This window comes from Rhynchophorus ferrugineus, unplaced genomic scaffold, assembly GCF_030347505.1.
Source record: "Rhynchophorus ferrugineus isolate W39M unplaced genomic scaffold, kcgeb_rfMv2 rfM6, whole genome shotgun sequence".
Classification (NCBI taxonomy): domain Eukaryota; kingdom Metazoa; phylum Arthropoda; class Insecta; order Coleoptera; family Curculionidae; genus Rhynchophorus; species Rhynchophorus ferrugineus.
The window spans coordinates 18,633,517-18,651,576 of NW_027472585.1; the positions used below are offsets into that span (position 1 = coordinate 18,633,517).

The window sequence follows — 18,060 nt, forward strand, 5'->3', positions numbered from 1 at the left end:
TCGGCAACTATTAGGTGTTTTTGATTGACTGTTTCTGTTATCTATATACTATTATATTAATTATATTATGTTATTAAAAAGTAGCAGTTGAAATAATATTAAAATAAGTTAAAAATGTTTGAGCGTCATTATTTAAATCAAATAATTTTACACCGTTCAAAATAGAATAGAAACCAACAATTACGTCTTTCTGCGTTCCCTAAACTTTGTATGATAACTAATAAGTACATCTCCGTTTCACTTATGGTACGTTTAAAAAATATTTGTAAACACACATTCGAATAAAATAGTAATAATAATAATAATAAACTAGAACTTATCCAATTACAATTATTATATTATGTCAGTGTTATTTCAAAATATTAAAATTCTATGAAACATGTTGGGTATCATTATTTCATTTCTTTTTTATGTACATTCCATTCACACAGATTTCTATGTTTATATGGGAAAGTGCAGAAATCTAAAATGTACACTAATATATGTTACAAATGGCTTTATTATATACCATCGTCTTAATAGTATTAATAATTTAGCTGCTTTTTTATGTTTTCGTGAAAAATTCTTTCGTGACAAATGTTAATCATTAAATGTTTCGTATATTTCGAAATATAACTACCAGAAGTTCTCATAAATATTGATGTAATTATTCATAATACATCATAGACATTACTGAAAAGTCTATGAAGAGAAAAAAAATTAGCTTCTTGGACGTAGTGCAAGCATTCGATGAAGTCTGGCAAAACACACTCATGTATAAACTATAAATACATTGAACTCTTAAACTCCTACATCTCAGTCAGGATGTTTAAAGTCAAAGAAAAAAGTATTGTGAATTCACCGACATGCTATAGGAACAATTACTTACATCGAGGCCTTCACATTCCAACTGTCGTAGATGAGATTACGAGTGTTGCAATTTTTGGATAACAGACACTTGGACGCACACTCAAGAGAATCAAACCCTACGAGCTTGTGTAGTTTTGTAGTGAAGTGAATTAAATGGAAAGAAACACTGAAATGTGCTACCAATTTTTATTTTATTTAATTAGATTAGAGAGAAAAAGTTAAAAGAATAAGAATAAGAAACCTAGTTTTACGTTTTTGCAGCGATAAAATGTAAGTTAGTCGGAAATTATTAGTAATAATAATGTTTGTGGAAATAACTTTCCACAAACTGTAAAAGTTTTGAGGTCAATATTTCTAGGATGACTAATCAACGGAGATATTAAAACAACACGGTTTCATTCATAAGCAAATTGATCCATAGTTACAAGAAAATAATACTACAGTCTATAGTTTTTTTTGTACAAAATTCAATGTATTGTCTGCCGCAATTTGTAAATTCGATTTAAAATCAGATAAAATATTCCTTCTCATTTTATTCTAATCAAAAAAGACACAATACTCTCTGCTAAGTTTGGACGTGTAACCGAACTAGCCTGCCAAAGTCGCCCGGTTGTGAAACGTATTCAAAATTCTTCAAAACAATAGTGTTAAGATATACAAAAGTGATAAACCGGCAAACGTTATTTTAATGCTTTGTTTGTTTTGATTAATTTCAAATCAAATAATTCAAGTAATTATTATGACTCTGATTGAAAATTCCGAAGCCAGATAGAACAGATTGACGAATGAAAAATATAATCAAGATCATGGTCACTAAGAAACGGTCCTCATAGGAAGTTGGTGACGAATCAAGATCAGCTTTATGTTAGCTCTATCAGAGACTAAATATATGAAATGAATAAAAACAGTGAGCAGATTTCCAATACTAACATAATTTAATAAAATTATTTGAAAATGGAACTTCCGGATATTGGTTTTAAAAGAATACAATTTTGAAAAGCATATAACACAATGAAGGAAGATTTATTATTTCAATTTATGTATTTAGATGAGACGTGGATATTTCAGAATAGGATCAATATATCCAATCGTCACTCACGGCAAGATGATAATAATAATTGTGTTATGACAGCAATAGTTGACGGAAAAAGGTAAACGTTGGAATAACAATTGATTAGGTTTTATTAGTCATAATATTTATTAATAATTCAATGCAGATATATTGTACTTCATGCTGGAAACTGGAATGGTTAATAATACCTTCGGATGAACTTGATCAGACACATTGGTGGGATGATGAGAGTGCAAACAAAAAACGGTAAGTATATAATTAATATATGATAACTGTAGGAAATGTTATTCTAGATAAAAGATTATAGAGATATTCTAGTGTAAAAGATTTATATGCACAGATATGTGTGTTACTGTTCAGAATATACAAGAGTATTTGGTTAAAATGTGTCAAGAGAGAATTTGCAGATATGGCAAATTAATTAAGGAGAATGCAATGACTAAATCTAGTTTTAATAAGATTGATGTATACAGGCATTAATGTAAAAAATGAAGGAAAAATACAGTGATATCAAATTGTCTTTACGAGGAAACACTGTACGAAGGTCACAAGAACTAAGCTAAAAGGTAAATATGCTCTCTAACGAAAGTAAAATATATTACTTGGATAGACAATTGTTAATTAGGTGGATTAGGCTTTCAGAACTTTAATTCATAAGTGATATGGAAAAGAGTTAAATGTAAATATAATCAAACACAACCCTAACCTACATACTATTATAACTGTGTACTTAATTGTAGTTTTAAGCCCTTCGAATTATATTTGATAATAGTATATTTGTTTAATTATTTTATTTAGATTAGAATTTTGTGGTATACCAAAGCCAATCTGAACTCAGAATTGGTACGGCAATATTGCGACGTTTTGACGTCGCAAATTTAAATGGCGTATGTACAAAGTAACTTTGGCTAGACTATGCAACAGACTTAGATAAAGACAATAGACAAAGTGCTTCTTATAAATTTTATAACAATCACTTACTTATATCAATTATTAGAGCCCAATAACTGGTTTTCAAAGGTTTAACACATATCAGGGCAATCATGACACCATTGTAGTAATCTAGACAGTACGAATCGGGCGGGTAATAAATGGCGTTATCGTCGAAAAAATATCCGTTCTTCTGGATGTAGAACTTGGTGGAGACAACGATCGTTGAATCGTCGCTACACTGTGCACCGTGAATGGTAAAAAAGTCGACCTGTTCCTTTACCGGATGGGTGCCATCGTAAACCTTTACATCCAGCGTGTAGTTACTGGACACACACTGAGTCCTATCCTGAGAATCTTTAGTCAATTCCTCATTGTCTGGACAACATTTTCGTATGCACGGTTTCACAGAACAGGGGCATCCCCAAATAGCATCATCTATTATCTCATATTGGCCCAGGACGTACACTATGCCATCGTGAAGGATGTAATTCTCACCCGTAATACCGTCCGTGATGTTCACTTTCAATGACGAGGGGCATTGCGATTTCACCACCGTGGTATAGAGAACCACGAAAATGCAAATAATCACCGCGTACATGTTACTCCGCGACAGCTCTGATTTCAAATAATACAATTTAAATATTATCTATCGTTACCACAAGATGGGAACACCGCGTTACTCAGAGAACAATGCGCCAGTGACTAATTGCTGTTATAATTAAAATTGGGACTATATTCACCATATCGTTATGGAATTAAAAAAAAATAGTCGCGATAAGCGCTCTAAAGTATTAACAGCTACACGGTCATGTACAGTCCAGATTTTAGTTTATTATTAGCCGACGTATAATAAAGCCAATATACTGTAAAAATAAGCTTAATTGTAGACACAATAACTAAAAAATTGAATTTACTTCAAAAAATAAATAAGGAAAAATAAACTAAACAAGTACTAAAAGTAAAAAATAATCAAACTTATATTTAACATAAAAAAAACGTTTTAAAATAAAATATGTACAAAATAATCGTTGTAATAACAAACGTCTTATTTAACCTAATAGTTTAATCTACTGCACGCATTTTATCTTATATATACACAGGTTAGCTTAATAGCTACCTAAACCTTTTTATCTATTCGGTGAAGCCGCTACGAGAAACAAAGTAGATTTGTTTTGTTCGTAATTTAATTTTGTGTATATGTCACAAAATTATATTATTTTTATTTCACTTTTGACTACTTTTTACTATCTACTGTTTCAGTTGCTCTTTTCGGTTCGACTATTCGCATTCAACTTCTGGTTTTTGGCGTCCTAGCCGTGACCTTCAAAATAATGTGGCGAATTTGTGCTTACGTAGATTTGTATGTAATATATATGATTTTAACAATTCATTTGAAAAGTCTCCGGCCTGACACATAGATGGCGCTACTAGAATTAAATCCATATATCTGTTACTTAGCCCTAACCCTCAAGAGACGCGTGTCTAAATTTGACAGCTGTCGGATCATTAGTTTGTGAATTAGAACATTTTGAGTTAAGCACCTTTTGTTATTGAAAAAATGTTATGAAAAAATGGATAAAAAGGAATTTCGCGTGTTGATAAAATATTGCTTTTTGAAGGGAAAAAATACAGTTGAAGCAAAAACTTGGCTTGATGCCGAGTTTCCGGACACTGCCCTAGGAAAAGCAACCATCAAGGATTGGATGCTAGGTTTAGACGTGGTGAAATGAGCACCAAAGATGGTGAATGCAGTGGACGCCCAAAAAAGGTTGTTACCGACGAAAACATTAAAAAAATTCACAAAATGATTTTGAATAACCGTAAATTGAAATAAAAAATTAAATGAAATAGCAGACACTCTAAGGATATCAACTGGACGTGTAAATCATATCATTAACGAACATTTGGGTATGAGAAAGCTCTGTGCAAAGTGGGTGCCGCGCGAGGTCACTTTTCGTTTTCACTAACTTGTGACACGGTGTATTATCTTGGTGAAGCAGCACTTTCTTTTTCTTCAAATGCGGTCGTTTTTCGGCGATTTCGTCCTTCAAACTGTCCAATAACGCTATATAATAGTCGCCGTTGATGGTCCTTCCTTTTTCAAGGTAGTCAATGAAAATTATGTTCTCAGATCTCAAAAGAATGAAGACAAATCGTACTGCAAAAATGGTATTGAAAAGTTAGATGGTCGCTATAATCAGTGTATCACCCTTGAAGGGAATTATGTTGAATAAAAAAACTAATTTTGCCAAATGTGTTTTACTATGGTAGGCCGGAATTGAGCTGTTGCTGAAGTGTAGTTTGCAGTGTGATTGTAAATAACAATATATTGAACATTAATATAGCAATATTTTGGACCTTTAATTTCGACATTATTGTTGTTTGGAAAATAGTTACAAACACAGTATTTATTTTTCAGAGTCTGGCACAACGACTATATAAGTTTTTCCCTCCTTATAAAAAAGTTATATTTTATATATATATATATTTAATTTCACCATTGCCAATTAAACATGGATTCTCAGGTTTCTTTTGGACTTCGTTTCAGGACCGTCGTCCGACCATCAGGACCTCAACATCGAGATCTCGCACGCGTAAAATAAATTTTATTCAATTGTTGCATTTGTATTTTAAGTAGCTGCTGTATCATTTATTTTGATCTTCGTTTTTCTATATTTAAAATGTTTAATTGCTTTAATACTAATTTTACTTTAATATAATTTTTCGTCCTAGTTTAAAATTTAACCAACAATGATATTTCATAACCTGATATTTCATAGTTATAAAACTGATTTCGCGGCATCGAGGCTAATCGAAATATTAATTATGAATGGTTATGGGCCAAAAATCGACTTATATATATATATATATATAGGGTTTTTTGGGTTTCAAACAACGTAAGTATAAAAATTATTAGACCTAATATTTTATCAAATTTCCACAAAAATGCGTATATTCAAACAATTCCTGAATGCATAATGAATGAAACCTCACGTGATAAATAAGTAATGATATCTAGTCCATAGAAAAAATAGAAGTTTCACGGTATAGGCGACCTTCGGGAAATGTTTTCTTTAATCAACGGTAGCGCTGCGATGGCAAATTGGGATTGACTAGTTTAAATTCCTGGTGCCGCCACTAATATGGAACGTGATAGGTCGATCAAATTGTGTGAAATCAGCATTTTCTAAGGCGTTCATTTTTTAGTTTGTTGTTTGAAGGTTTTGGTTTTTGTGTTTCTGTGTAGATCAAGAAATCTTCGTTTTACGTTGTGCATATTTTCTGTTTTATATTAATTATTATGGAGTAATAATATAAAAATTGATGACAATGCGTCAGTGTAGTAAAAGATGTAGTGTACCAGGGTAAAAATCTACTACGGAAATTAGACATCTTTTCCCAAAGAATGACCTCGTTCCTTTCCAAAAATTTGTTGATCAAGTAAATAGTAGTAAGTTACCTGGATAAATCAAAATGCAAATATATCAACGTCATCTCACTCCTCTCACAGACATTTTAGTGAAAAATTTAGAATTACCCTTCCTTCTCGAACAGGTATTAAGGTAAATGCATATCCAACATTGTTTTTATCAGGTACATATAACATCTATCTAGTACATGTCTGTTTATAAATTGTTTGTTTACAGAAAATCAAAACCTACTTATGAAGATGTTAGTAGTAATAAAATTCAATTAATCTACTAAGTTGTTCGTATGCTGTCAGTGTGATGTTTCTACATAAAGAAGTCTTACAAGAAGGTAATAATTAAGATAACTGGATAATTAGTAGCAATAAGTACTACTTTCCATTGTAAGATACCCCTAAAATATTTGTAATACTTTAACTTTTTAGAACAATCGGTGTTCAATAATTTTATAATAGAGCTATTGTATATTTAAATTTGATTGCCTTGTTAAGAAAATATTTGTTACGGTGCCATCGATTAAAAATTTAATTGCTACTTTTAGGGGATTTATTACCTTAAAGAAATCTATTTTGTCCAAATTTACAAATAACTACATTTGTTTAACAAATCTTAGCCAAGATTGCTTAAAGAATTTTGTTGGATCTATTAGAGGTCATGGAGGTAGAAACAGCATCCTTCACCTAGTATGTTCGAGAAATTTTTAAAAGGCCACATTATCACTTCCATTTTTTCACATCATTCTCCCAGAGAAAATTGTGAAGAAGATGAACATGTTAGATAACTTATATTCTTTTTTAACGGGAGATCTAGTACTACTTGAGGTTGTTAAATCACCAGTTGAGTCTATATTTTCAGTTCCAGAGAACTTTGCTCTGAGAAAAACAAAAGTCTAATATTGTATTTTAGTCTTATTTCAGTCTATTTAACAAAACTTCTGAAAAAGAGACAACATGCACTATTTGTCTACATTCTATATTAAGTAGTTCCACAGAGTATTTATACTCTAAAATCTAAATATCTTTAAAAAACACATCAATTTTTAATGTTTCAACTGTCCAATCCATAATGTTTTCAAGACCAAATTTTAAAAGTTATTCTGGGGTGTGATTGTATTTTAGGTTTAATGAAGTTAATGCAATATCAACAGGGAAGGATTTAAAGTTTACCTTCAATATATCAAGATCAGTTAGAACTCCAATAGATCCCATAAAATTGATGGCACTAAACAAATATGGGAAGGGGTTATAGAAGAATTATAAATATTTAAATTTTGCCTAGAATAGAGTTCATAATTGTTTTTTTTTGCTTTTTGTTTATATATATTTATATTATTTACACTTATGTATATTTGTATAGGATTTTATTTTAATAAATTAATTTTAAAAATTATGTTTGATTTTCATTTAAATACTAAAAATAAATAAATGATCATGAACCATCAATGGTGAGTAACAGACTCAATGCCGTTATTTTGCCTGATGACGTACGGCCACAGGTGATAAGGGTTGTGAAGGATACACTCTTGCAGCTCGAATGGGAAGTTCTGCGCCATCCAGCATACTTAACAGACATAGCGCCTTCTGATTACCACTTGTTCATATCGAAGCAGCGTTAGTGAAAATTTATCGATGATGAAAAAGTGTTACAGAAAATTATGGAAAATATTTTGAATGATATATATTGTATCAATTTCTCTCCCAAAATGTTTTTGAAAGTGAAAAAAAGTCATAATACATACATGCAAGCACGTAATCTAATTCATTCAATTTTAATTAGATATTATGTCACACCTCAACTATTTGAAAGATGATAAAAAATTAAGTAAATATTTATATTATACTAAAATGGCCCTCATACAAATGATTGCCCCATAGATAACATTCATGGACGAAAATAATACATTACAATAAAAATAAGTCTTTACGAAAGAGCGAAACATTACGTCAGTACTATTCAAGCGTTTTGGTATAACGTTTAATTTACATTATTTAAAAGTAATAAAGTCTATTTTGCTTAATGGAAATATATAAAAACTTCTTGGAGCTTTTTTTCTAAAACTCCATCATGTGTATTATACTTTTAAATAAATCATTTACTTCAAATTAGTATGTGATGATTAATCATATAACTAACTAACAATGATTGATGATTATTACAGCTAAGAACATTTTGCACTATATAATAATTTAAGCGCATAAACTAGGTCAGTTACAGTATATGCGTCATATAAAAAGTACTAATTTCGAGGAAATATTAATTATTCAACTAAAGAAAGCCGAAAATGCTGTTGTTTCAAGCGTTTAGGCTACAAAATGATAGTGCTTTCTTCTCTGAGAACCAACTATCAATTTAAAATATATAGTAAATTCATTAGCAGTCTAATATCGTTTATTTTGTAGATTTTCAGCATTATTGCTGACATGATGGCGCCCTAGCAGTTCCTATAGTTTTATATGTTAGGCACTTTCATGTATTGTGCTAATTTTATCACCTTAATACATATATATTGAGAAAAACTAGTGCAATACAAATTAATTAAAATATTATCCATAATTTTATAATACTAATTATAATAATTAATAATGTATATTACATAATTTACTTAATTTCTCCCATCTTTCTGGCAATAATGTACTACTGTGTTTAAGGAATGATGTTGGTTTCTTGGCTATCTAATCATGGATCTGTTCTCGTACTTTTGCAGAATTTCGAACACGTGTGCTAGCAAAATCATACAGCATCGATCTAATCAAGTAGTCATCAGAAAGTGTTCTGGCTTGTCAGTGCACTTGAGAGGATTTCTGGATTTCATGCCATAGAATGGCTTTGCCACTGTCACTCGCTATTGCTAGTATTTTTCGTATTTGCAACAATATTTCTTTGTTCAAATTATTCAATTCCATCAGTCACAACTGGCCTTAGAGAACTCTTTGGGAGAAATCAAATGCCAATGTTGAGAGAGTTCGAAATGGCATTTTCAATCAATTTGTGTGGCAGATATTTTTTTACATTCCATCTTTTCTTTGCTTTGTTAAGCGCTTGATATGATATAATGTTAAATATTTGACTGCATTAAACAAAGGAGATAAACGAATTTCCCCAGAAAAAGTTGTTCTATTGGTGATGATAAATTAAATAACCAGTAAATAAGGCAATGCAATTTTACAGCTGTTTTCAATGGCAATTTTGTTTTTATAGGCAGAATCAAGCAAATATATATGGTAATAGCGTGTTATATTGAAAATGCTTTTTATTTTTTCTGAATCCGTAACACTTTTCATTGTTCTTTAGTGTTACCATCTGTGCATCAAATACAATAATTCATGTTTATAGAGATTTTATTTCTTATTGTAATTTACTATAAAACTAATTCCCTGAAAAACCCCAACTAGACGATAACAAAAATGTATAGGATTTTACTTGTAATGCCAATGAATAAATACATAGATATTTTTAACTGTTATGCAACCAACTGCGACAATAAAATTTAATTTAAAATTGTCGAGAAACTAATACATAAAACTCATAATGGCAACACATGAAACCCGTTAAATAGTACTATATCGCAGTACTATCGCGTAAAATACGCTGTGAATCACAACAAAGGCTATCTGTTGAATTAATAAAGGGAAATACCAGATAAACATCAATTAATATTAAAATCGGGTATAAAATGAATTAAATGTATTAATATATGGACATTAATAATGCCATAATAATTAATATATTGCATTATTTCTACATAGGTAATAATTAGAGTTGGAAACTATCGAATTGGTTAGTAATTGGCTACTTTTTACTATCGACTATTTCAGTCAACTATTTTCAGTCGCGACTAGTCCACTACTTCAATCGAAACTGAAGTTAACTATAGTCTGTCTAACGTTTTTTTGAACATACATTATCAAGATGTTTAATGTATTTTCTGCCGCAATTTGTAAATCCGTTTTAGAATAAGAAAATATTTTCCTTCTCATTTTAATTTAGTTAAAAAGAGACACAACGCTGTCTGATAAGTTCGAAGGTGTAACCGAACTAGCCTGTCAAAGTCGTCCGATTGTCAAACGTATGAAAAATTCTTCAAAACAATAGTGATAAAAGGTTATAAACCGGTAAACGCAAACTGCACTGCATATTAGTATGGACACGGTCACTGAAATATATAATCTTGAATTCACCGTCATCATACGAAGCAGGTGACAAATCAAGATCAGCTTGATGTTAGCTCTATCAGATTAAATATATGAAATAGAAACATAATTTGATATAATGATTTCAAAGTAAACAGTTAGTCTGAAAAGTATCGAAGAGGTAAATGAAATTTTCGGATATTGCTTTTAAAATAATAAAATTTTTAAAAGCATATAATAAAACAAAGGAAGACTTATTATTTCAATTTATGTATTTAGATGAGACACGGATATTTTAGAATGGGACTAATATACCCAACAGTCACTCATGGCAAGATGATAATAAAAATAGTGTTATGACAACAAAAGTTGATGGAAAAAGTTAAATGTTGGAATGACAATTAATTAGGTTTAATTAGTCACAATATTTATTTATAATTCATTGCAGATATAGTGTACTTCGTGCTGGAAACAGGAACCTTCGGTTTGGATGAACTTTATCAGACACATTGAAGAAGAAATTAACAAATGATGGCGTTGTGAACAAATGTTAGATAGAATGGAAATTAGCGGCATACTTATTGACTTGAATGAAAGTTTCTGAAGATGATATGATTCAGTGCTGCCAATTTCTAAGACAGGGTGATGGGAATGGAAACAAGTAAAGGTACGTATATAATTATTATATGATAACTTTTAAGAAATCCTATAGTAGCGTGTCAAAGATTTATGCGTACAGATATGTATGTAATTGTTCAGAATATATATGAGAATTTGGTTAAAATGTGTCAGGAGAGACTAGAAAGTAACTGTTTTGAGATATAGCAAATGTGTTCAAGAGAACAATGATTGAAGGAGAAATAAAGGGATATCAAAATGTCTTTACAGCGAAACACTGTACCGAAGGACACAAGAACTAATATGCTTTCTAATGAAAGTTAAATATATTACTTGTATATACAAATGTTTATTACGTGGATGAGGCTCCTAGGATAACTTATACAACTACAAGTGTGCCTAGAACTCTAAGTCATAGGTGGTATGGAAAAAAGTTCAATGTAAATATTAAACAAAAGCCTAATCTAGAAACCATTATAACTGTGTACGTAATTGTAGTTTTAAGTCCTTTGATATATATGCATTAGATTTACTATAATGTTAAAATAAATTATATTTGATAACAGTATTTTTGCTTAATCATTTTATTTAGATTAGAATTTTGTTAGATGTCAATGCCAAATTGAACTCAGAGTTGATACAGCAACATTGAACTCAGAGTTGATACAGCAACATTGCGACGTTTTGACGTCACAATTTTAGATGACATATGTACAAAATAACTTTGGATAAACTATAGTTATTAGTTTTATACTGAGTGGATTTTAGTGTTCTGGCTTTGCCGTGCTAGCCTTGATAGTGATAAGTGACATGACGATAAGTACATTCGACTGTATTTATCATATCTTGTCAAATGTTAGGTCCTTTTTGATTGCCCTTTTTAATTTTCTAAGTCTCTCGATTATTTATTTTAATCTCGAAACCTATTGAATGTTGGAACTTCATTCATTGAGCTGTTAAATGGATAATAATTTTAAAATATACCTGCAAATATATATAGCGCATAAAAAAAATCACTCGAATAAGTAATTACTATCGACTATTTTGAGACTATCGATTATTTCGACTGTTTTCAGTTAATAGTTCCCAAAGCTAGTTGGTACTTGGGCGCATGTGAAGCGCATGTGTTTTTGTTTGTTTATTTCTGTCTAGGCGGATAGAAGTATAGATTCGAAAGAAAAGCTAAATTTGACGTATTCAGTTTTCAGAAGTTTGTACTAGAAAATAACCAGACGTACAATAGTTTATATTTTGTGAAAATAGTCAAGAAGATACTGGATATTTTGAACTTTTTGGGCAATTATATACTTCCTATAGAAATAATTTGTTTTATATACATATGATTTCGGTATATTTTTTCGACAGAGCTTTTATTGAAAGTATTTCTTTCGAGCTGAGATAAGTTATTCAACATGGCTGATAAAGCAGTGCAAAAATGCATGGACAATTAACATAATGTAGCAATTTTTCTCAATGAATGTTTTTTACGATTAGTGATCATCATGTCATTTTTTAAGTACTATTTAAGACACTGCAAAGCAAGATATTTTCCTACACTAATTACAACATAAATACTGACAAATTAATTTTTAGATAATAATTTATGCCCTTCGCGCAGCTAGATTATTTAGGTATTGTATATCGAAAACTGAATTTCTAGCAAACTGACAAAATTAAAAGATAGAAAATATAAAATGTCACTAGTATCTCTAAAACTAGCGCTAAGAAAGACCTTTTATAGTGAACATAAGTATTTTGTGAGAACAGAATGCTTTTGAACTCGAAATTCTATAGTCACCCTCGTATATACAGATCCAATTTAATTTATTAACGTAGATTACAGTAAGACTAATTCATCGAATATATGATAACGAAAAAGCACTGGTATTTACCTTTTAGTATGAATAATATATTCGCAGATAGAAATAGTCTACAGAATACAAATTAACATAAGATTATTTTTAGCTATTACAACATCAGAGGCATGTTTATCAATTGTTAAATTTTAGCGCAATAAAATTTAGTTTAAAATGGTCAAGAAAGTAAAAGCTAAAAATCGTAATGGTGAGTCATGAAAATCTACGGACTGTGTATTCCAGGAAAGATGCCCATGTAGTTGTGTGCTGTAACAATTTTGAGAAGTTTGACGTTTAGAAACCTTAATAGGTTTGTGGTGTGATGGATTTGTGTCCTCAGTGTCGTTTAATATTGCCATCCAGTTGCATAAAATAGTTTTTTCAAGTTAAATAAGAGTGTACATTTTAAATTAGGATTCTTCTGAGGTCATAAAGCTATTCTCTTTTGAATTCATTCAGTTAACTGGAATACAACTAATTATAAGGAAAAGAAGACAGGTTGACTTTGGATTGGCAATAATTCTACAGTTAGTCGAAGCATTCCTTGGTGTACTTCAATAAAATTTGGGCAAAAGTGTTGTAGCAAAAGCTGCAAGGTTACAAAAGTTGGATTGTAGGTGCTGTGTGCTTGTCTGGGCACAAGATCTGGCCGCTTCAGGGCAGTAGTTCATTTCCCATCCGTAGACTATTGCAATTTGCAGCCATAAATAGTTGAGAAATCATTGTATACTAGAAGAAAACTGGCGGATGGCGATACAGTATTACTCATAAATAATTTTGGACGGATGTGTTATATCGCGCGATTTATATTGCTCTTGCAGTGGACTGTGCATGTGAAGAAACAAAATCATGTTTTTAATGCTAATACTGTAATAAGCGAGACAAATATTTGGCATGCTGGCTTGGTTGACGCAGTGGTAAAGACGACAAGACGGTCCACCTACTGTTGCGATAGTTACGGGTGTGAATCCTGCTGGGACATGATCGTAAACTTATGTTTGTGATTGTTTAATATTTGTAATTATCCTAGGCAAGAGTCACGCTAGTGACCAGATTGGGTAAGACCGGATATCTTCTGAGATAGTTCCTAAGCTGGTCACTCGCCAGTCGGTAGGCTTAATGCAGAGGACCGTGGTTCGGAACCCACGTTAAACAGTATGTCCAGTTCAGATAAACCCTTATTGATAAAGAGAAGACTTCAATACATTTTAAAAAGAGCATTTGGCATAAGTTTAGATACCCAGTCTCATTTTGTGCCGCCTTTCAAAATATGGCCACATTTTTTCTTAAAATAATTTTAAAGTAAATTACTTTGACATTTCATAACAATATATTATAGTATATTTTCCGAATAAAATAGGATGTGAGTCACCATAAATCTCCGAGTTCATAAAGGAAACGACAGATATTAAATAAATCAACAAACATTCAGGTCTGATATAAAATATGTTCAACGAGAGGGAAATATTATATTTCACTAGGAAGATAATAATGAATGATTTAAGATTAATGTTGTCAAAACATTTATATTTGATAATATTTTATATGGATTAAAGGGGTTTCATAATTATAAGTCATTACTAGATAAAAGTTAACTAAAAGATAAACAAACAACACCATCACTTATTAAAGCTGTCAGTGATATCACTAAGTTGGTAGAAATGATAAGTAAACCAATTAAAAAAAAATAGTATCATGCTTAATCTACTCTCAACCGTGATAAGAAATTTTGTTTCAATCTAAAAATTCATCATATTGAGATAATGATAGATTGCAAAACACATTTCACGGATAAAAAATATCTGCCGATTCTCAAATATAAACTTTACAAAACACTCAGATAGTGAAGAGTATGGAAGTATAACAAATCAATTAAAAAGTCCCCGGCCTACCATAGTAAAACATATTTTTGGCAATTTTTTTTTATTGAACATAATTTCAAAATAGGCCTCAGCTTCGGAGATTACCTCTTCATTCGACGAAAATTTCTTCCCAGCGAGCATTCTTTTGAGATCTAAGAACAGGAAATAGTCGCTGGGGGGCAGATCTGGAGAGTACGATGGATGAGGAAGCAATTCGAAGCCCAATTCATGGATTTTTGCCATCGTTTTCAATAACTTGTGACAAGGTGCATTATCTTGGTGAAGCAGCACTTCCTTTTTCTTCAAATGCGGCCGTTTCTCGGCGATTTCGTCCTTCAAACGGTCCAATAACGCTATGTAATAGTCGCTGTTGATGGTCCTTCCTTTTTAAAGGTAGTCCATGAAAATTATCCATGCGCATCCCAAAATACAGACGCCGTAACCTTGTCAGCCGATTGTTGTTTTCCCACGTTTTGGAGCGGGATCATCGTGTGCAGTCCACTCGAATGACTATCGAATAGACTTCGGAGAGAAATGATGGAACCATATTTCATTCATTGTCACATATTGACGCAAAAACTCGGGTTTATTACGCTTAATCATCATAAAACACTCCGAAATCATCAACTCGTCGCTGTTCAAAAATTAGCTAGCGCGGCACGCACTTTACACAGAGCTTTCTCATACCCAAATATTCGTGAATGATATGATGTACACGTTCAGTTGATATCTTTAGAGTGTCTGCTATTTCATTCAGTTTCATTTTACGGCCATTCAAAATTATTTTGTGGATTTTTTGATGTTTTCGTCAGTAACAACCTCTTTTCGGCGCCTACTGCGTTCACCGTCTTCGGTGCTCATTTCAAACAAACAAATGGTCCGATAGCTGTCAAATTTATATACGCATCTTTTGAGGGTTAGGGCTAACTAAAAAACATATGAATGTATCAGGACGTGGACTTTTCAATTGACCTGTTAATCATAATCATCCTTGAAGATGTGATGCACTGAGGCACTACGAATGAGAAAAATTTAGTAAAGAATACTTACAGTCAACTACAGTAATAGTCGAGAAAGTTCATTTACCAAAAACAACGTCTACTATTTATTGTCAACCTAACGTTAACCGCAAGACAGAATAGTTCTTCAATATGTTAAATAATAAAGTTGTTGCTAGAGGAGATTATATAATCGTAATAACATTTAACGTGGCGCTCAGGACTAATAATATAAAGGGCAAAAAACTGGTAAAACAATGAAAATATTAATAACAGGTGGCACACAGTGGGTGGTGAACCAACACATTAACATTGTAACCCAATACTATAGATTTTTTGTCACAAAAAATGTTGATAAAATAAATAAATATTTTTAACTGTTACGTGATCAACTTTGACACGACAAAATTTAATTTAAAATTGTTGAGAAACTAATATATAAAATCCATAATGGCAATTCATAAAACTCGTTAATAAATAGTACTATATTGGAGTACTATCTCAAAAAACACACTATGAATCCCCACAAAGGTTATCAGTTGATTTATTAAGGATATAACAGATAAACATGAATTAATATTAAACTCCGTTATCAAATGTATTGGATATTAATGATGTAATAATAATTAATATTGCAAATCTTTCTTAAAGGTAGTAATTAGAGTTGGCAATTATCGACTGTTTAGTAACTGACTACTTTTTACTATCGACGACTTCAGTTAACTAATTTCAGTCGTGGCCTAGTTAATTCAATTGTTTTAAATATTACTATTTTCGGCCGCTAATAATTGACTACTTCAGTCGACTAAAACAGTCGTTACTAGATTTATACCGACTAGTTTTTAACATTCTCGCTTTGTCATCCTAGCCTTCAGATTGAGCGTGATTAGTGATATACCGAATGTATGCTTATATGCAAATATAGAGTTTTATATCATATTTGTAATATGATTACAATACGGTAGCTTTCGGAAAGTAATTTTGAATATTATTTATTAATATAATAGGATAAAAAGAACAAAATTTTGATTCATTAATAGTACATATATTTCACTGTATTTATCTTATCTCGACAACTGTTATGAATGCTTACAAGATCTCAACATAGTAGTAGAACAATAAAGAATAAAGGATAAGCGGAAATATTCTCCAATCACCTAAAAATGTATTTAAGTCCTTCCTGTCTGAGCTACTTAAAGATGAAGAAAAATCGTTTAAAATTATATTAAATCATTCAAATTCATAGATGTATCATAGAATTGTAAAACATCTCCCGGATATGATTTTAACTAACTAACTTTCCTAACTAATTGGAAAGTAGCTAAAATAATCATGAGTCCCAAACCTGGGAAAAAGCAAATGATGTCTGCAAAAGTTTATTACTGATAATATCTTTAAATAAAATATAAAAATAAAATAAAATAAAGAAAAAGGCTTAATAATATGAGAGAAAAAAATCATTTTGGGCCTCGTAATAAGCCCAGAACTGTAAACCAAGTTCATAGGCTGGAAAACAAAATAAAACTAGACATGAATATTAAAATATATTGTTCGGCAACATAATTGGACATATCTCAAGCCATTGATAAAATACACACAGGCTTGTAGATTATATTGTGTAGAATTGTAGAATTGAAGTACATCTTCTTGTACATTTCGATGAACCATCAACAATGTTAATTGAATAAGATCAAATATTAATCTTTATTCTGTACATCCTTTGGAGATAATAATGATAATCTAAATAGCTCTAAATAGTTCATGTTGATAGTCACCTTTCCATGTACAATTCGTTGATTGTAATGGTTGGCACAAATAGATATTTTATCATAAAACAAGACCAAGAACTTACTGAATTACATCTAATATATTCTATATTTTATATATATAATCTAATATTCAGGTGTTTTACAAGGCAGTATACTGAGTCCGATCTTATATTAAAACATTCCCACACAGCAGAGGGTGCTAAATACCCTGGTATGCATCTAGGCGACGCTGGTTAAAACTTGCAAAGCGAATACAACTTGAGTTTAAACTTACAGAAGATAAGGCATTGTTGTACAAATCAGTACTTAAACTTGTTTTTAGAACCTTTAGGAGTGTAATTTAAAGTATTTGTGTTAAGTACTTCAAAAGAGTGTGAGTAAACCAAATATGCTTGATATATATGATATATGATGATATGTAATGTACAACTTAGTGATATGTATAGACTAAAGACCTCTAATGCCATCCGATCTGTTTAATGGATATACAAAGTCTTATTGTAGAAGTTATCATTTCTTGTTGCCTACTGGTCAGATGAATAACT

General features: G+C 31.0%; 1 protein-coding gene across 4 annotated transcripts in view; it reads right to left on the reverse strand.

Annotated features, from left to right (window-relative positions):
• Positions 1 to 18,060, reverse strand: part of LOC143197896 (uncharacterized) — a 133,120-nt gene that overhangs the window by 10,117 nt on the left and 104,943 nt on the right. Inside the window, exon 1 of one of the 4 annotated variants that reach the window (XM_076406695.1) lies at positions 2,903 to 3,467. The exons of the other annotated variants lie outside the window; for them this stretch is intronic. Within the exon in view, the coding sequence (XP_076262810.1) occupies positions 2,903 to 3,452 (550 nt within the window). The 5' untranslated portion in view covers positions 3,453 to 3,467. Of the gene's footprint in view, positions 1 to 2,902; positions 3,468 to 18,060 lie in introns of those variants that run through there. 4 annotated transcript variants of the gene reach the window in all.